The sequence below is a fragment of the Manis javanica genome, chromosome 1 (genome assembly GCF_040802235.1).
Source record: "Manis javanica isolate MJ-LG chromosome 1, MJ_LKY, whole genome shotgun sequence".
Taxonomy (NCBI): Eukaryota; Metazoa; Chordata; class Mammalia; order Pholidota; family Manidae; genus Manis; species Manis javanica.
The window spans coordinates 166,697,269-166,718,027 of NC_133156.1; the positions used below are offsets into that span (position 1 = coordinate 166,697,269).

The 20,759-nt window shown below is 42.0% G+C and overlaps 1 protein-coding gene across 4 annotated transcripts in view; it reads left to right on the top strand.

The window, feature by feature from the left end:
• The window catches only part of MERTK (MER proto-oncogene, tyrosine kinase), a 102,540-nt gene that overhangs the window by 61,069 nt on the left and 20,712 nt on the right, over positions 1–20,759 (top strand). For all 4 annotated transcript variants that reach the window (XM_017652373.3, XM_017652374.3, XM_017652375.3 and 1 more), the window contains 5 exons: positions 1,317–1,500; positions 6,374–6,525; positions 15,175–15,328; positions 17,433–17,586; positions 20,347–20,432. In XM_017652373.3, coding sequence (XP_017507862.3) covers positions 1,317–1,500; positions 6,374–6,525; positions 15,175–15,328; positions 17,433–17,586; positions 20,347–20,432 — 730 coding nt within the window. The remainder of the gene's footprint in view (positions 1–1,316; positions 1,501–6,373; positions 6,526–15,174; positions 15,329–17,432; positions 17,587–20,346; positions 20,433–20,759) is intronic.

The following is a 20,759-nucleotide window of genomic DNA, read 5'->3' on the forward strand; positions in this document are numbered from 1 at the left end:
CATAGGACTCCTTGCCCTCCTTCAGAGGCTCTGCAGGCCACCTGAGTCCTTTCTTGTCACCCAGTGGGCATCTGTGGGCCTGAGATGTGAGACATGGGTCTTAGACATGAGTCTCAGCCCCAGCACCACTGCTGTGGGGCCCACTAGAAGATCTGGAATCCCAGCATGTTGATTTGTGGCCCCTTGGCCCAAATTTCAACATATGTATCCTGAAGTAATAGCATTGTGTCTCCATACTCCATGATAATATATGACATTATATATAATATTGGTACTATTTGGAAAACACAAGCTTTAAGATTTTTTCCCAAATTGCTTTTGGTTACTTGTGTTTTATTGGATACTATTTTGTCTTTTATTATTTTGTAAGTACTGCATTATTGTAGAAAATTTGAAAAACATGTAGGGGAGAAAAACCACTCTCTCTTATCCCCATTCCGAGACAGTAGGTGTGCTCAAGGAAAAAGGGTGAAGTTTGGTTGGACTAGGGTTTTCCTGGGAATCCCTCCCTGTGTCCCATCTGTGCGCACTGAGGATGTCTGGAGAGGGCTGTGGAGAGACTGGTGGAGTGTATGGAGGGAAGGATGAAAGGAAGGATGCAGAAGAATATGTTCTAAAGTAACTTGGAGAACATTTGTTGGGTGAGGTGCACATGACCTTTTCCTGTATCTCTCCACCAAAAAATGTCACAAAATCTACATTATCTATCTGCCACAGAGTTGCATTTATACTGGGTGGGAGGCAGAAATAAAGGACATACTAAAATTAGTCTCAAGGCAAGAGCAGAGGTCCTCAGATTACACGCTGAAAATAAACACAGATTTTTTTTAAAATCCAGTATTCCATCTTCTGAAGTAGGATTTGGGAAACATTTTCTTTAAAGGACCAGACAGTAAATATTCTAGGCTTTGCCCCTACGTATGATGTGTGTTGTCTTTGTTGTATATTCTGTGAAACAGCTGAAAGAAAAAAATCAAGAATTGAGGTGGTTCTAAGAGAGGAAGGGCTACTTTATTTTATGTTGTATTATAACATTAATTAGAATCATTACAATACTGTGATGATAATTATTTGCTCTGTTACCTACCACAATGGGAACACCTATTTCAGGCATTTTCCTCAGGTCCTCAGTTGTTGCTCAAGTAGCATGAGTAACGCAGAGGAATGCTGGTAGGAACGCTCGTGTGTGTCCTGAAAGGAAGCAGGTACTTCCGCTCCTGAGAGGAAGGGTCACAGCACCGGAGGCATATGTCTGCTGTGCCTGACGTTCCCACCACCTTACTAATGCCTGGTCCGCATTTGTATTCTTTGTGTAGGTCAAGGAAGTTGATCTGATGACTCGTGGCTCAGTCATGATTTTTAACACCTCTGCTTCAACACATCTGTATCAGATTGAGCAGCTGCAAGCTCTGGCTAATTACAGCATTGGTGTGACCTGCATGAATGAAATTGGCTGGTCCGCAGTGAGCTCCTGGATTCTGGCCAGCACTACTGAAGGAGGTAATTCCTGGAGTTCAATATTGTTCCTAATGGTGTGTGATAAGACAAATCATTCCCAGTAACTTGATATAGACTTTAAATTTTGCTTTGTTTGCTCTTTGTCTCCAGAGGACCATTTTAGTGAGATAACCAATGAGAACTAGGAAGGATGGTATTTCCTTCTATACTTTGAAAGGGTTTAATTACAAAACTTATGCTTACTATATATACCTCATGTTTTCTTCTAAATATTAATATCTAAGAAGAGATTAATAGCAACATACTCTTTATAGCATATGTTATTTTTAATTAAAATATGATAATATAAAAGTTAACTACTCATTGCATCCAACTCAAGAAAACCAATGAATGTAAAGATGCTGATGTTCACCAAGCACTTACTGCATGTCAGGGACCATGTTAGGTACAGACATTATTTTATTAGATCCTCAGAGCAGCAGTAAGAAGGAGGTATTATTATCTCTGTATTATCTTGCTCACAGCACATTTTACTTATATCTTTAATACATCTATATTTTCACGTGGTATCTTACTTTCTTTTTAAGGACTTCATCATTTCTTACAGTATAGATCTAGTGAGGAATTGAATTTATGTGTGTCTGAATAACATCTTTGCCTTTGAGAGTTTTTGTTTGGGGGGGGTTGCCTGTTTTTTGAGAGATAGTTTTGCTAGATATAGAATTCTAGGTTCAGTTATTTTTCCTTTCAGTACTTTAAAAATGTTACTCCATTCTTCCTGCTTGCATTATTTCTGATAAGAAATCTACAGTAATCTTTAATTATTCCTCTATACATAATGTATCTTTTGTTTCTAGTTTTTCCTATCCCTGTTGATTTTGAACAATTTAATTATGATGTGCTTTGGTGTAATTTTCTTTATATTCATTGTGCTGGGAGGTTCATTGAACTTGGATCTCTGTGTTTGTAGTTTGCATCAGATTTGGGAAGACTTTAGCTGTTACTTCTTTAAATATCTTTTTCAGTTCCCACCCCTCCTCCTCTTTAAGGACTCCAATTACACATATATTAGATCACTTGAAAATGTTTCATAACTCAGTGATGCTCTTGATTTTTGACCCTAGTCTGTGTTGTACTCTGGATAATTTCTATTGCTATGTTTTCAAATTAACTAATCTTTTATTATGTAATGCCTTATTTGCCATTAATCCTATCCAGTGCGTATTTTCTTTTTTTTTAATTCAACTATTGCATTGATACACAATCTGATACTGTTTTCAGACATATAACACAGTAGTTCAAGTTCCCCATATTATTAAATCCTCACTCCCTCTAGTGCAGTTACCATCTATCAACATAGAAAGATGTTACAGAATCATTGACTATATTCTCCATGTTGTACTACCATCCCCGTGACTTATTTATGTTGTTATTGCAAATTATTGTGCCCCTTTCTCCCCCTCAACCTTCCCCCTACCCACTCCAACTTCTTCCCCTTGGTAGCCACTTGTCACTTCTCAGTGTCTATGAGTCTATTGGTGTTTTGTCCAGTGTATATTTCATATCTCTTTTTGTCTCTCTCTTTTTTTTTTTTGGTATCTTTCATGTTTCTACTTAACTTTTGGACTGAGTAGAATATAGTTACAATAACTGTTTTAATGTCCTTGCTAATTCTAATATTTCTGTTATTTCTGGGGCAGTTTTGATCGATTCATTTATATTCCTGCTACATATAGTACTTTGCAGTTTCTTTGTATGCCCGGTAATCTTATTTGATCCCCCTCATTGTGAATTTAACCTTGTTGGATGCCAGATATTTCTGTATTTCTATAAATATGGGGCTTTGTTTTGGAATACTGTTAAACTGTTGGATAAAGATTGATCCTTTGGTATCTTGCATTTAAAATTTGTTAGGCAGAACCAGAACCGTGCTCAGTCTAGGATCAGTTATTACCCACTCTTGAGATAAGACCATTATGTACTCTGTCTGATACTATTTGAATTATTAGATTTTTTCAGTCTGATTGACAAGAACAGACGTTATTCCTAGCCGTTAGTGAGCCCCAAGCACTCCATTGCCTTCTCCTGGGTATTTGTTTATCTTGGTTCACTCTCTAATTTTCATGGACCACATTCATGGACCTCCAGGAAGAGTCTGTATAAAAACTAAAAACTATGGAAACTTGCATGTGTTTGTGTTATTCTGGATTGGTAAATTTGCCTAATAATAAAATTTTATGTTGGAAATTATCTTCCCTCAAAATTTTAAAAGTTTTTCAGTGCTGTTTTTTAACTTCACAAGTTGCTCTGGAGAATTCTGTTACTTGAGTCTTCTAGGTTAACTGTTGTTTAGTTTTAGTTTTTTTAAATATCTTTTCTTTTTAATCATGGTGCTGTGATGTGGAATTTATTTCAGTCATGATCATGGGCATTCAGTGGCACTTTTGATCTAGAAATGTAAGTGGTCTGGTTTTGAGACTTTTTCTTATCAATTTTTTTCCTTGAAAATGTTCTTTTTTTCTTAAAAAAATTACATTATATGGTTGTTGGACATCTTTGATTTCTTCTCAGTTTTTTTTCTCAAATCAACCTTTTTAATTTTTCTACTTTTTTTGAGATAGCCTTGATTTGTCTTCTAATTCTTCTATTAAATATTTTTCTTATCATATTGCTAATCTCAAGCATTTTCTTTTTCACTGCCATTTTTTTAGTTCTCAGTTATGAGAAACTTTTCTTATTTTGGGGTATGTTAATTACCAGTTTTGCTTGTTTTTTAGTTTTCTCTAGTTCCCTATGTTGGCTTTGTGTCCTCTGAGCCCTCTGTCCTGTGTGTTGTTTTAGTCCCTGCCATTCATGAAGGAAGCTCCTCCCTGTTGATTTTACACTGTCTGTTCCTACTAAAGAATGAGGAACCAGAAGTTTGGAAGCTCTGTGAGCATGGATGGGGCTTGTAGACATCACTGTCAAGTGATTGGGCAGTGACCTAAGTGTTTTGGTTTGGATACGCCAAGTATCAATATTGGTTTTCTTTACTATGTGACCACTCACTTACTGTTGAAAACAAGTCCTCTGAACCCTACCTCAGGAATATAAACATGGTTATCAATGTTCTAAGGAGCTGGGTGAGGAGGAAGGGTGACATGGAGTCCTTCTCATTCATTGTCCAAATTTTTACTTACTTCCCCAGTTGTCAGACTGACCCCTCATTATGCCTCCATGCTGCTGGGTACCCCAAGCCCACAGGCTTTTCAATTCATAAAGTATCTGACCTTCTGCAGGAATTTGAGGGAGTACATACCAGGTGTGTGGAAATAGGTTAGAGGGATCTGCAAAACTACTTTTAGTCTTCCATTTTGGGTATGTGGGCCCACAGCTTCTGAGCCTCTCCTTGGTTCTTTGGGGAGAATTGGCTTGCTGGTTAGTTACACCTTCTTCTTTTCTTTTTCAGCTTTCAAATGTATGTTGAAATTTCTCTTCCACTGTTGATTTTTCTTTACGTTTTTAAGTTTATACTGTCTTAAATTCCTTACTGTCATTGTGGAAGGGTTTTATGAGAGAGCAGACATAAAGACATGTTGTATCAGCCATGTTTATCCATAAAAAATTCTACAACAGATTTGGAAGAATGTGGCTCATTTCATAGGCACAGCTTTAGCTGTATGATGTTTCCTAAGCTGAAATTGATTCTACCTGCTCCTGGAATCAGCAAAGATATATAGGCTTTTTCTCCCCTTTTACACATATCAGAAATAAGTAATTTGATCCCCCCTAAAAACAACTACAGTGGATTGGTATATATTATTTTAGTTGTTTTTATTTTTTATATATATAAAATACTTTTTTGTTTCCAAAATGGATCACTGATACATACCTTTTATAATTTGATATTTTTCCTCCATTACATATTTTTTCATATTAATGCACATGATCTAATTCTTTTCAGTGTCTGGGTAGTAAGTATTCCATTGGAAAAATATATCTACATTTATTATATCATAATTATTAACTGAGCATTACCATCATTCTTTTTTGTTCATTATTATGTTTCAGCAAAGGAAATACCATCTACAGGAGAATTTTTCTAGATTGAATTCCTGGAAATATAATACGTGGTCAAAGAGCATATAATTTCCAGTTTTAACAGATATAGTCAAGTTTCTCCCAAAAAAGAATGTAGTAATGGCCTTGACCTGTTATCCAAATTATTTTGTACACATACACACACACACATATATATATACATCTATTTTTGAAGTGATTTAACTTTTATTATCCTTGTATCACCAGAGATAACAGACATTTTGATCTAGAGTGGATATGTGACTTAAGCAGAATTTATTATAAACCAGAGAGTGAAAACCAGTGCTGAATTCTACATTTTGACATCAAGCCCAATAATTAACATTTGACCATTTGGCCTTCAATAATGGATGTCTTTGACCTTCAATATTGATATGCATTTAAAAAAAATGACTGACTGACTGATTAGCTGTGTTCAGACCATCAGTAGCCTGCCTTTGGACTTTAAGAGCTCTGCAGTGTTCCCTGCCTGTACATCTCACGTGACCCAGCACTGATCTCCAGTCAACCTTGCTGACTTCCTACTGTGCAGGATTCTATTGGATAATCTGTTCAAGTTGATCTGTTTTGCTTCCCCAGGAGGAGTCCATAAATACCACCCACCTCCTTCCCTGCCCTCCTCCTCTTTGTTATTTTAGTTTGGAAAGGGCTTGCTTTTTTAACAGTTGTGTAATATCTTAGTTCTTAACTGAAAAGAGGATACAAGTCTATCAGTCTGTTTCATTTGCATGCTTCCCAGAGAACATTGGAAAACCAAGCATTTAAAAACCCAGAAGAGAGTGAATCTCTGCTTTTCTTTGCTGTTCTTCATCTTTCTCTCCTTTTTCTTTTGTAGCTCCCTCGGTAGCGCCCCTGAATGTCACCGTGTTCCTCAATGAATCTAGTGAAAAGTTGGACATCAGATGGATCAAGCCTCCAATTAAGCGGCAGGAGGGGGAACTGGTGGGCTACCGGATATCTCACATGTGGCAGAGTGCAGAGACTTCCGTAAGTCTGAACTCCAAAAAAGTGTGCTTGTCTCCTTTGATTTGCTGATTTAATACTATTTCCAAAGCTTTCATTTTATTGTGAGAAGACCAGCTATTATTGAGTGAGGCAAAGTTACCTTTCAGTGGGATATGAAGAATGTAGTAAAAATTAGAGGTGACCAAATGGTTAAAAAGTCCCAAGGAATCTTGAGGGCTTTCCTTACTCATTCATTCATCCATTCATTTATTTATCCATTAAATATGTCCAGAACTTACCTGTGGTATCACCTGATTCCTGCCTTTGGGAAACTTGGGCACCTCTAGGAAAACAGTGTAAACTACCCAGATAATCACAGTAAAAGGCCAAGGAGCTCCAGGGCATAGCGGTTGGGCAGTCCATAGCCTCTTGGAAATCCCAAAGGATACTTTTCTGAAGAAGCTTTTCAGGGAGGAGCCCCACCCCCTAGAGAAGGGCCAGTGGTAACCAGACTCCAGAGGAGAAGGCTAAGCAAGTAACAGGTCGCTTTGACACAGCTCTCTTGGAGCCAAAACCAGACATGAAACCCAGAGGGCCAGAGCAAGGCAGTCTGTCCTGACAGCACAGCAGACAGCAGGATCACTAGCCTCAACAGGGCAGTTTCCCCACCTCCAAGCTCCATGGGGCTCCGGGGAGACCCAGTGATGGGCTGTGCTGCTGAGTGTCCCAGGGATAAGAGCTCACCACCCCATGTGACAAGACACAAACAAGCCCATGCTCCGCACCATTGCATGGTGGTCATGCTGTCACCTTGACCAGCTTCAGTGCCTGCAGTGCTAGCCCCAGAATGGCTCAGGGTCAGGAGACGGTGGGGCCTTGCTATTCAGCATGGCCAGTGAGGATGCGCAGGGATGCTCAGGGCTGGTGGCAGCCCACCTCTCCTGGTAAAGCTGGTACTTGATCTGGGCTTGGAATAATGATGACAGGTGAATTCGTCACTTTGAGGAGTGTCCTGTGGGAAAAGGTAATGTGAGAGAAGCCATAACGTGGCAGCTTTGGGGGAATCATGAGTCACTGAATGCCTGGAACATGAATGCTTTTAGGGCGCAGTGTGAGGTGAAGCTGGATGGAACAGTGTGGCCCTTGTACACAGGGTCCTGAGAGTCAGGGCACGGTGTCAGGAAGACTTCAGTAGATGTCAAGGGAGCCAATGAAAATCGTGAGCCCAGGAGTATAATTTGAGTTACATACATATTAGGAAGATGGTCTATATATTAGAAAGATGTTATTCTTTCACAAATAAGAAAAATTGACTTCACTGAGAAAAGTGACCCTCACATCTGCCTTCTTTCTGCCAGAGCGTACTGCCGACTGGCCACGGGCCTCAGCAGTGGCTCCTGCTGCCCTCGCTCACGGAGGAGGCATAGGGGACAGCGGGGCCAGACAGCCCGCGATGTGGCTGGATGGGGACTCTGGCTGTGAATGAGAGCCAGGGTGTCGCCAGGCGCACCTTCCGAAGACAACTTTGCTTTCCCACCCCAGCCTCCTCGGGCATCATTGCTAGAAATCAGCACCGAGCCGAGCAGTTTGCTTGTTTGGCTCTTTCTTTTCTTTGTTTCTTTTTTTTTTAGCATTGGTATTTTTATTTTCTTTTTTTTTTATTAAGGTATTATTGATATACACTCTTATGAAGGTTTCACATGAAAAAACAATGTGGTTACTACATTTACCGGTATCTTCAAGTCCCCACCCGCATCCCAATGCAGTCACTGTCCATCCGTGCAGCAAGATGCCACAGATTCACTATGTGTGTTTGACTCTTTCTTATGTAACCTACTTCCCACCTTACAGGCAAGAATGAAACTGCCCTCAGAAGGTGAAGAGTCAGGGATTTTTATGTTTCTTTAACTTACAGGGAAATAGACTACTTGATCTAGAATAATCCCTGATCAATTTCCCACATGCAAGCTTAGTTTCAGCAATGGTGCGGACCTGTGAGACAACGTGTCATACATAGGATTTGGTGCACACATGACACTGCACTCTAATCGTAGAAGTTGGGGGCTGCCTCTGGAACATAACTTCTCTCTATAGAAGCCTGAGCAGAAATCACATCTTTCCTGAGGCCTCTTTCATTGACAAATGTTAACACCTGTACCAGCTACTTGGCTGTTTTGAAAAGACTGGCTTCTGGCTGAAGAATTTATCTATGCAGAAGAAAATGCCTCATGCTTCCCCTTAAAATATATTGTTCTGGCTTTCTATCTTCACAGAGACCCATGTACCTGACATAGAATTGTCTGGTTCCTATTAGAGTGAAGTAGGTCTTGTATGTTTAGAAACAAGAGATTATGAGTTGTCTCCTTGGGCCTTCTGATTAGACCTGTGCATCTGCATCCAGACCAGGGGAATGTGGTTCTGCCAGCAGCAAGCTATACTTTCCTAACCCCACAAAAACGACATAGGCAAAATGTAACAACAAATAGCTTGTGTAACTGGGACCCCGAGTTGCATGGGCTTTCAGACCAGCTGCTCAGGTACACAGCTGGAGTCAGCAGAGCTCGGTCTCTCCCTCTCCCAGCTGGCTCTCCGTGGACAGTCTGCTCCCAGGTCAGCAACCTTTCACTGCTCCAAGTCTGCTGCCAGCAGGAAACCTGGGCTGTGATAAGAGAACAGCCGCCCACCCACCAAAGAAAATGAAGTGATAAATGCTAGAAGATGGAGAACTGCTGCTGAAGGATCCAGAACTAGTTACCCTGCCACACTGTTCACAGCATTGTTTTTTTTAGGGTCTCAGAGAAACAGCCAATACAGAGTGTGTGGGTGTCTGTGTGTGTCTAGAGAGTGAATGAGATTTAAGAACTTGACTCATGAGACTGACCTGCCGTGAAGGCCAGCAGCCTGGGACTCAGTGAGGAGTTGGTGTTACAGCCCAGCAGGCAGAATCCCCTCCTCCTAGTCCTTTTCCTCCCATGGTCTTCAACTGATTGGGTGGGGTCCACCCCCCACCCACATTCCGGAGGGTAACCTGCTTTACTCAGAGTCTACAGATTTTAATGCTGATCTCATCTAGAAAATGCTTTCATAGCAACATCTCTAGATGAGTGTTTGGCCACCTGTCTGGGTACCATGGCCTAGCCAAGTTGGCACATAGACTGATGCATCACAATTGTCAACAAGTGCTTAACCGAATACCAGTCTGCTCAGACCTGAGATGTGCAGTGATGTGTCAGAACGTCAGATAGCCACTGCCTTAGACTCTAAGACTGGCAAGCTCCTCTGTCGTTCAGTAAGGACTCTCCAGTTTAAATACTAGTTTGATTTTACAACGACAGACAAGGAGTGACAGCCTCCCTCGGTCCCAGCCAGAGTCCTCCTGGCGGGAATGACTTGGTTAGGCATCACTCCAGTCAAGCCCAGGGGGACATCCAGAATCTGATGCTGTGAGGTCTGAACATCACTGCTACGTTGGGAGCACTTGACCCAAACCAGAAGTCGGGGACGCAGCTGAGTGATAATGCTTGTGTGTGGCTGGGTGGACAGCTCCCAGACAGGTCACTTCCCACCTGGAAAGGAGCAAGGTTGGGGGAACACTGACTTCTTTGTGACACAGAGAGTCCTTGGAGGGGCAGATGCATTGGTTCCTCACCAGGGCTGTCTCTTCACTGCCTTCATGGGAAGCATGCCAATTCTGTGTTGTCATACTCCTGATCAGTCCAACCCAGGGATAGATCAGATTTGAGCATCCTTGTGGCATCTGTAGGCAGCATCACCTAAAAGTAATACAGCTTCTTGGCAGGAGAGAGGGATGGGAAACAACTGTACCTACTGAATATAGGCAGGCTTTGTTTCAGTCACTTCCAACCTCACAGTATCCAGCTTTTACCAAAACTGCTGTTCTCCAAATGGCAACTGGGAAGTATTCTTGTTTTCTTCTTCAGTTTACCTATCAGGAAGTAGACTGTTGGAAGCAATAGGTGATGGAAGTAGATGAAAGAGAGAGGGCTTTAGAAGTCCATGACTTGTGGCTCATAGTGAATGAAGGCAGGGTATTATTTGTGCCAGCCAAAATACTGCTTAAGAGAGTTGCCACCAGGAGAGAAGAAGCCTCTTGTTTCCTAGTCATTTGTCCCAGGGCATCTGTGCTAGGTGCCTATTGATTAACAGCATTTCCACACTGGCTAAGTGAAGGGAGTCGAATGCCTCTCTTAGAAAAGAGCTCTTTTTTTTACAGTGCTGAATTCTTAGTATAGTACATGAAGGTTCAATAATTCTGTTTCAGTTCAAGAGGAGTCTGATCTTTGGTTAACAATGTTGATCACCAGCAGACACTTGACTGGTCTAAAAACAAACCAGTCTGTTCAAGAGCTGCAGGTCATCCTCCCTTCTTCTCCTTGTATGTGGGTGCAAGCTGCTTCTCTAGACAGTGGGCCTCTTGAGCTGAGGCGTGCCGAAGGGACGCGTGATGAGCCTGGCACTACATGCCATCACCCCTCGGCAGGGCCGCGCACTCTTGGCTGTTGTTCAGAATGTCCCCTCTGTAGTGAGAACAATGCTGCCACAGTTAGGGCTGTGACCTTTCCAGCGGTTACCTCCCCGGAGATGTCGATCGCCCAGTGAGAAAGTCATTTACATTGTACTCACACTATACTTTGTGCATCTTGACGGTGTTGTGACCTCAGAACACTCAGTGGCTCACTTTACTTCAGATGACATTCTCGGGTGCAGCTAAGCCTCAAACGCATAAAGCACATTGGAGACAAAAACACTGCAGAAAAGCCAACCCTGAGAGGACCCTAAAACCATGCCCCAAGTGAAGTTCAAAGACCTCTGCACCCATAGGCTCTATCTCCTGAACCCCCTTATTTCAGAAAGGTCTGGAGTTAGACACAAGTTACCTCTCCAAATTGTCCTTTCATTTCCATTTTTATAAAACTTAGTAAAGTATATCTTTATGCAAGGCAATGGAATTGGATATATTTGAAAACATTCCCACTTACTACTCTAATAAGGGTGGTTTTTGTATGCAGCTTCAGAACTTCCTTAGACATGTTCTTGGGTGAGTTACTGCAGTTATGCTGAAAACTTAGTGTTCAGAGTTTATACCATGTTGCCCCACAGCTGTTATATTACTTTCAGACTATGAAACTGCTGATATTTTCTGTACAGACATTTATTAAATCTTGATGAAGATATTGACCTATTTTTGTTCTATTTTTCTTGATACCCCTTGCATTCTAAATCAAAGCTTAAAATCGAAAAGTCAGGAGCAAGTACAATCTGTCCTTCTTGAAGTTGGAGCCATGTCTTGCTCATCTTTGTACGATCTGAACACAGGCCCTTGAACTTGCTTTCTAGGCATTTATGGCATATGGACTCCATGCATAGACCTGGCTGACATCCACACCAGTGAGATTTTCTCTCTGTGAATGGAATAATCTCTGATGAGTGAACTAGTGTTTCCTGTCACATTCCCATAACGTATTAGTAGACATTCTATGAGAAAAAAATCCACTGAGCAAATAAGTTACACAATATTGCATATTATACCCATTTCTTCAAGAACCACAGTATATACTGGGAAGTTCAAATCTCTTTGATCTTCTTCAGTAAGTAAAATAGATCAGTTTAACTTTGACCCAGAATTGCCCTGATGTTAGAGACTCATTTTTATACACCCTGTTCTTGTAGGGCTCATTGTTTTGGGGTTGTGGCTCTAACAATGCTGGGTTAATTGTGCTTGGAAAGCATGGAGGTGGTAGATCAGAAGGCAGTTTCATAGCACATTATTACAGGCCTAGAAACAACATGACATGTAGAGCTAACTTCTTTAAAGACCTAGGGAAGCCTCTGTGTACTCAAGTGTTACTTCCTTGGGCTCCGATCATTGCTTCTAATGGCTGTGTGCCTGGATGTTGGCATTGCCTACTGTCTCTTCCTTGTTTCTCCCTCTCATTTACTATCAAAGGAGGCAGAGCGTTTGAGCTGGTATCATTTTCTAGTATGAGGAACAGGTAAGGTAGTCATGGGACAGACCTGCAGGCACCTGAAACACTTCAGAAACCCAAGGATTGATCAAGGATGGTACATTTTGCCTGGAGGAGAAACATACAGTAGAGATAAACTCCATGAATTGGTCAGATAAACTTCTTTGGTTTGGAGAACTAAACAACCTAGATTATTTTCTCTAATGCTCCAGGATTTGAAGGATACAACAAGACCAATTTTGTAAGAGGGCCTAATGTATATAGGGAAAGAAGAGCCAACAGGCAAGGTCCACATGTTTTCTGGGTTAGTAAAATTGTGGTCAAATGTCATATTATAAAACTGATTTCATTTCCTGAAAATGCTCTTAGATTTTAAGTCCTTGAGGAGATGGGCCTGTGTTGGTGAAACTGAAGCTCACTTTCATTTTCGAATGAATGAGGGAGATGCACTTGGCCCATGGGATGTCCTTATCACCTCATGCCAGGAAAATGGCCCCACCTTGCACCATCTGCACCCGACATTGAGGGGAATAATACACATAGGGGTGATTCCTGCATGGGCCTAATTTTAAATGGATTTCTTTGTCAGCTCTCAAAACCAAAATAAATACTTGGGGATATGGATATGGGCCTACCTTTCTTTACATAGTTGGCATCAAAATGGTATGGATCAGTTACATCAATTTTTAAAAGCAGAAATCATTTTGAAATTGTCTTTGATGTTACCATTTAAGGATATTGTTAGAGAAAATGGTAACACCGCCACTAAAATGTTTACCGTATTTCTTTCTAATCACTACTTCAGTGTTTGTTATAACTCAATACCTAAAATGAGTTTGTTCTATACGTATTTCCAAAATGTGTTACCAAATAAGCAGTGATAGACATCACTTCCATACTTGGAGATTCAGAATGATGGCAGCCATGATAATGTCCTTTGCTCCATTTGGATAACATTTGCTCCGGGCCAGGCAGCGTTCCAAGAACTTTATGCAAATGACTCTTTACATATATTAACCCACTTAAGAAATAGGAGGTGGAAATTAAAAAGTAACTTGTATGAATTTTTTTCATAGTGGGTTATAGGCCCTAAGAAAGCAGGAGTTATAAACTGGTTTTGTGTTTAATTCCAAAAGGATAATATTGTTTTAGGATTTCTCTTCTTCTAGAGATTTAATTCTTTCGTAGTCATGCAGTACCTCCTATTTTGACATAATTTCTCTCATAAATGATGATTGCATTTCGGTCTTTGTAGACAAAATGTAGGAAGTCACAGGCAGGCCCAGCCTTCCTCATCAGGCATGGATCCGCCTGTTCCTTGAAGAGCTGTTAGGCAGTGATGTGAAGCAGACTTGTAATTTCTCAGCTGCAAGCCTGACTCGCTGCAGGCCTCCAAGACTGTGTGAGTTTGGACCATGGATTGCTCTACTTAATGATTTCCTGTCCACCCACCCCTACCCCTGCAGATTAAATAGAGAATGACCAACTAGCCCATAATCAAAGCTGGGTTTGCCTTAAATAAAATGCTCTATTTCTAAAAAACGGTGTTTTGTGAACATACCAAAAAAAGTTCATTATTTTCTTATCCTTGGCACAGAGTCCAATGGTGTAAAAAAAAAAAAAAGAATTGAAAGCCTTGTTTGCCCTTTTCATCCCTGGTCTGAGGACAGGTCTGGGTCCTGATGGTCACTGCCTGTGCAGAACAGTCTCTGGGTGGCGGACCCAGCTCATGAATGGTGGGACTGCCCTCTCCTTCGGGGCTGAACTGGTTCCACCCTGTGCCATTGTTAGAAGTGGCCAGTGTGAGACTGAGTGACCACGGAATTACATTCCCACCCAAACCAGGCCCCCGCCCCTCGTGCGTGATCGTGATACCAGTGCTCCACAGGGCATGACATTTCTCTCCTTCACTCTGTGAAATCAAATCTCCAAAATTCAGAGAGATAGATGTGTTTCTAGGGCTTCAGTTCAGACTTCACAACCCCTACAGTTACCATTTGAGGACCCAGCCTTGAATTACACACAAAACACAAAATTAGTTTCCTATGCCAGAGAGCATCCTCATAGTTGAGGTTCAGAAACAAAAGAGAAAATGTATAAACATTCAGTTCTGGTTTTGGGTTTTTTTTTCCAAAAATCGTTTTCATCTATGCTTTTATGGCTCATGTTACATGTCAGTGGCTTTAAAACAAAATACATAGAAGTGAAAACAGATTTTTGAAAACAGAGCAAATTTGTTCATGTGTCAGTCACCCTGGACAAAAATAGTGTCAGTGCCCTCCTAAAGGTAGATTTTAGTCAAAAGTCTTACAGTTACAAGGACAAGGAGTCCATCTGTGCTGGCTCGAGGGGGGTTGCAGGCTGTCAGTGTCTGCAGGGAGGCTCTGGGCACTGTGGGTGATTCTGAGGGCCAGGCCTCCACTCAGTCTTGCTCTGGCCACCTGGCTGCGCTGACCCGTGCTGCCACCTTTCCAGAGCTTCTCCACTGACCACCTTTGAGTGCCGTGCCCTGTGGCCCTCCTTGGCCGAGCTCCCTGGGCCTGAGTCTGCATCCCACCCACCTTTTGGCTCTGTGGGCTGCGGCCCAAGTGAGGAGGGCATGCTGTGGGATACAGATGGGACCGCCTCCCTCAGGAGGCACTGTGGCATGAAGTGGTGTGCCCCGGGGCCCCAGCATTTCCTTTCCTTTGTTTTCTGTCCCCAGAAAGAGCTGTCTGAGGAAGTCGGCCAGAATGGCAGCCGGGCTCAGATTTCGGTCCAGGCGCACAACGCCACATACACAGTGAGGATTGCAGCCGTCACAAAAGGGGGCGTCGGGCCTTTCAGTGATCCTGTGAGAATGTTCATCCCTGCGCACGGTGAGAGCCGGGTCCTTGTCGCTGCCAGAATGCGTCAGCCCAAGCAGGGAAGTTGCCAAAGAGCCCTGTGCGATGGGCCTCTGGCTTGAGAATGAAAAATAGAGACCAGAGGGAACGTTTACAGAATAAAGGGAGTTGATCGGATGACACACTTCACAGCTACACATCCTCGGGAGTCCTCCGGCTGCTTGACTAGTGGTGCTGATAACTTGGTGGGAAGATTAGTCCTCTCAGCATACCAAATTGGACTTGATTTATTGAATTGAGTTGAAGCGATGTGTCCATGATGAATTTTGGGTAATCCTTACTCTGTATAATGGACATTATTTGCTAGTGTTTGCTTTGCTTCGGGAAGCAGTGCAGCTTGCCACCTTAGTACTCATTCAAGCCTTGGGTAATGTGTTTTATGATTGATTGGTACAGAACATGGAGTGTTCCTAGAGAAGCCGTCCTTAGGTGGCGCTGGGCTCACAGAGCTAAATGCCCACCCCTGCATGCTGGCTTCTGCATGTTGTTGAGTGTCCTTTGGCAAGATGCCATCGCAGTGCCCCCAGTGGTCCAAACTCTGTGCTGGCTTCCATAGACCAGTGGAGCCACCTTTGTTCCGGCTGTGACTACCTGGGTTGTGGATATTAAACTGCTCTCATAAACTTCATGCACAGACCATGTATATCAGTGTGATTTGTGCTTTCACAGGTTCTTGCCAAATATGGCTTTTGTACCCAAGGCAGACGGGACTTGTGAGCTGGCACTGACTTGCTGCCTGTCTGTTCTGTGACCCACAAACATGCTTTCCCTTTAATGCTGAATTGGAGCCATGTTACAGTGCCCGCAGCCTCTGTAACTGGGGATCATTAGTAACTGGTGATGGGGATATGAGGCGGGTCTGCCTGGTAGAAATTCAAAGAGATTCTGATTCTAAAGGCACAGTTGAAAAATCAGAGTATAAGATGACACAGCTTTCATCTTCCTACATAAAACTCCCCAAATTTTAAAAAGCTTAGCTGTCCTGGCAGTCCTTGCTCTACATGATTCCAAAATGTATACAGTTCAGTTGCCACAGTTAAATAGCACCAGTTCCCCAACAATACGGTTCAAATTCGAGTTATCATATACCAACTATAATTGCATGAAGTATAAACTTCATCGCTTGCTCTCAGTCCACACATCGCAGGTGAGCATCATGACCGGGACTGGGCAGGCCACTTCCTCCAGTGTCTGTCAGCGGCCACGCTCTGTGCTTCCGTTACTCGGGTCACACACCTCTAACCTGGCCTGTAGCTGTGCTGCCTCGGTGTCTCCCAGGGACAAACCCACATGAGACTTTTATAAAAATGGGTAATTGAAGGGGGAAGTTGGTGAACAAAGATGAAAGGGCAGCAGAGAAAGGAAAACTGGTAGTGTTGGAAGTGAAATACGAATTGAGTGTGGAGTTTCGGAAGAAATGGCTGACTCTGGGCGAGTTTGTCACTGATGAACTCGAGATAATGCAGCCACAGAGCTCGGTGAAGGTGAACTAACATGAGCAAAGTGGCTGTGCTAAAAAAGATGATACCCCAGAGAACATTACACCGCAAAAATCTTCACATAAGGAACTCTCAGACATGGTTTACAACAGCAAAAGCACAAAGGATAAACTGTTAGAAATGGATCCAAACTGAGAGAGTATGACAGTTCACAGAGCACAGAAAATAATCTTCTCTCCGTAGCACAAGTTCTGTGGTTAGAAGAAGGCAGGCACTGTTCTAACTACTCTTGATAGAAGCTTTTTACAAAGAAAGAAAACATTTTAATTCTCAGTGTTGCTCTCGGTCAGTTGCAGCGCACCGAATAAATACTGTGTTACCACTTTTTTTCAATTCCTAATACATGTGTAACTGACATGAAAAGAGTCACCAATCCATTACTAGGATCACATTGCCTGGGCTCAGCTTGCACCAGCCAGGGGAAGACTGCCTGCACGTGTGTTTCTAAAACGTAAAAGCACTAAGGTCTAGAGCTCTAACTATCTGTTCTTTCCGATTACAAGCCAATCAATATTCCTTATGTATTTCAGATTCCAAAGAGACGTTTTTGATTGATGATTCCTTTGGTGTTTTACCAGGTTTGGTAGATTTTGCCCCCTCGTCAACGCCAGCTCCTGGCAACACAGATCCAGTGCTCATCATCCTTGGCTGCCTTTGTGGATTTGTTCTGATTGGCTCAGTGTTATATATTTCTCTGGCCATCCGAAGAAGAGTCCAGGAGACAAAGTATGGGTAAGTTTCCCAGTTTAAAATGGTGGTAGGGTTCCCAGCGATAGGATCCAGGCTGACGCTAAGTGGCAGTGCCTCACTTGCTGGCCCAGCCCCTCACGTTGTACCCAGCTGGGCGCCTGTGTTGCGCACGGCCCAGGGGCAGGCTGCTTCCTCACTTAGCTGGTGCTACAAAGTCAGCCCGCAGCAAATGCCAGCCTTGAAAGGGCCTGTTTACCAAGAAGACCATCAATAATAGGCTTTCACTTTTCAAATTGGTTGCTTTTAAATGAGGACTTTTATTAGAAGTCTTCAAAAGAAAGCTGTTTAAAAATTAATGAAATATGTTGTATAAATTAAAATCCTGGAAGGAGAGTCACAGAGCATTAGCAATTCTGAGTGGTATAGTTGTGGATCATTTTTTACTATTATTTACATGTTCTGTAATGATCAATTTTTTTGTAATAGAGAAAACCTTTAAATTTTCACAGTCAAATTTAAAAGAAGCACTTTTTCTTATACTTTATACATTTGACTGTTATAACCAACCAGTAGTAAAATATCAACAGAAATTAGAAGTATGTTACAGCAACTTATGAAGAGAAGGTTCTGTGGATAGATGTTTCTGAAGCTCCATTTTTCTACTCCAGTGCCTCAGCAGTGAGTTTGGATTTCCATAAATTCCCGTCTATCACTCATGGGGCAGAAGAAGTATTTTGTAAGTGGCAAGTTGTTAACAGCTTAGAATGGAATGATGGGCTTGGAGGGAGCCAAGCAGCGTTCTTTCTTGCTCCACCTTAAGAATGTTGCTAGAATGTTCCACTCCAGAACTTCCCATGGGCAAGGAGAATGGGCTTACAGGTGGAAGCTAGACTGCCCTTCATTTGTGACTCTCCCAGTCTTGAGGGTCCGCTACCTTTAGTACTTACAACTCTATCCTTATAATTCTTATATCTTAGTAAGTAAATTCTAAAAAAGACTATTTTAGAGAAGTGGACAAAATCTGATCTAAATCCTGAACATACATACAATTGACTAAAATACATCCCAGAGTCTAGGTATGGTTCATAGGCTCATTATGAAACAAGTACAGAGAACCTCTGCAGAAGTGGCAGGAGGAGCTCACTAATGTGCTGAAGGCCTGCTAGGTGCCAGACAGGGTGATAGCCTTGGATACAATGGTGACAAGAACAGGCTCTGCCCTACCCTCCTGCAGCTCACAGTTAATGGGGTGTCAGACAGTAATCACACAAATAACTACAAAATGTCAATAGTAGTAAGTTCTATGTAAAAGGACCTGAGAGTGTGTAACAGGATAATTTGACTGCATTAGGAATGTCAGGAAAGGCCTCCTTGCAGAGGTGACACCTGAGCTAAAATCTGAAGAAAGAGCGGTATTACTTAGGTAAGCAAGAAGGGGAAGAGCATTCCAGCTAGTAAAAGCAGCCCATGCAAAAGCCCTGTGGTGGCAGGGGGCCTGGTATTATAAGGGGAAAAGCACTGGACTAGAAGATAAGACACCTGGGTTCCAGCACTACTTATCACTTTAAACAAGTCTTTTAACTTTTCTAGGCTTCCTATGTATTATTTATTTGTAAATGATCTATTAGGTTATTACCAGTTCTAATTGCTATGATTTTGCATTGAGGCTTTTAAGCTCAGTCAGTAACTAAGAGATGCTATTCTAAGATGCTCATGTTCCTAAGAATTAGTGGCAGAATGCAGTTTGTGTCATCAAGTGGGAATTCATAGTTACTGTTGTTGAAACAATAGTTGATACAGAGCTGTTCATAGATACATTTGCATGAGGCCACCCAGACATAGGCTCAGTAAAGACAAAACCAAGAAAATGGTGGCCAAAGCCTCCATGGATATCCTTAGCTCCCAGGGGCCTGGTAAGGACTCCTAGAATATGCAGCTGAGGTGACCCTGCCAGGGTGGAGCACAGTAGCAAAGGAATGCTTCTTTGCCTTTTGTGGCTTTTGCCAAGAGTTTAGGAACAGCATGTAGCAATGCTGCCCTTGCCAATAATTCGGAAATTCAATACCTTTTTGCTTCTTCCAGTGTTTCCCCTTGGCACTCTCTTTTCTTGCTATCTTTGTGGAGTAAATTTAGTATTTTTTTAGGACATTATATGTTGCAAAAATATTTTGATTCAGGTTTTAAAATACACTAAAGACAAAGTGCTGGAAGATCCCATCAACAACAACATGAAAACTGTAATGTTCCTTAGAACAGACATAACAGATGTATGAGAGCTCTGTGGAAAAAAATTATTAAACTTTACCAACAGTGGAGAAGAAAACTTCAATAAATAGAGATGTGTACCATGTTCATGGATGGGAAGGCTCAGTATTACTGTCAAGAGATCAGTTTTCCCCCAGTCCAACATAAATTCAATATAAGCACCCTCTAAATTTCTGCAGTGTTATTGATAAAACTTAGCAAGCTGATTCAAAAATTCATCTCGAAGAATAAATGTGCAATGACAACTAAGACAGTTTTGAAAAACCCAAAATTTGGATGGAGGGGACTGGTTCAAGTAGGCATAAAAGCACGTTTACTGTTTAAAACAGTGAGGTGACGGTACCTAGACAGAGTTGTTTTCATGTTGCCAGGTAAGCCTAAAATAGATGTGAGGAAAGAAACATATTTCTTCCAATGGGAAATGCTTTTGTCATAAAATCCTTTGAATAGGCAGCACTTAGAAACATCCTTGTGGAATGGCACCTGCCTCCGGGGCCTTGTTTTTATTATATGAGATGTCTGTTTTCATGCGCCCAGGAACGCCTTCACGGAGGAGAATTCGGAACTGGTTGTCAATTATATAGCAAAGAAGTCCTTCTGTCGGCGAGCCATCGAACTCACCTGTAAGTTGACTTTAATTTCCCTTTTTTGGCAAAAGTTGAAATAATTGAGAGAAAGGAAAGAACAGCAAATTAACTGACCACTTTCTAAGCCAAAGGAGTCCAAGAATAGATATTTTTAATATGTGAAATGTCTTCAGAAACCAACAAGTAGATAGTCAGATTTTGCTATTTGCTTTCCTGCTGACTGGTTTCCTGGATATCTGGGGCTGGACCAGAGGTGAAGTAGTTGGGGTGAAGGACTCATAATACCATAAAACACAGAAGGGAAAAAGGAACTTTCTGGGGGGATAGGAGAAGATGTGGGTAGAGGTCAGGGGTTTAAAGGAA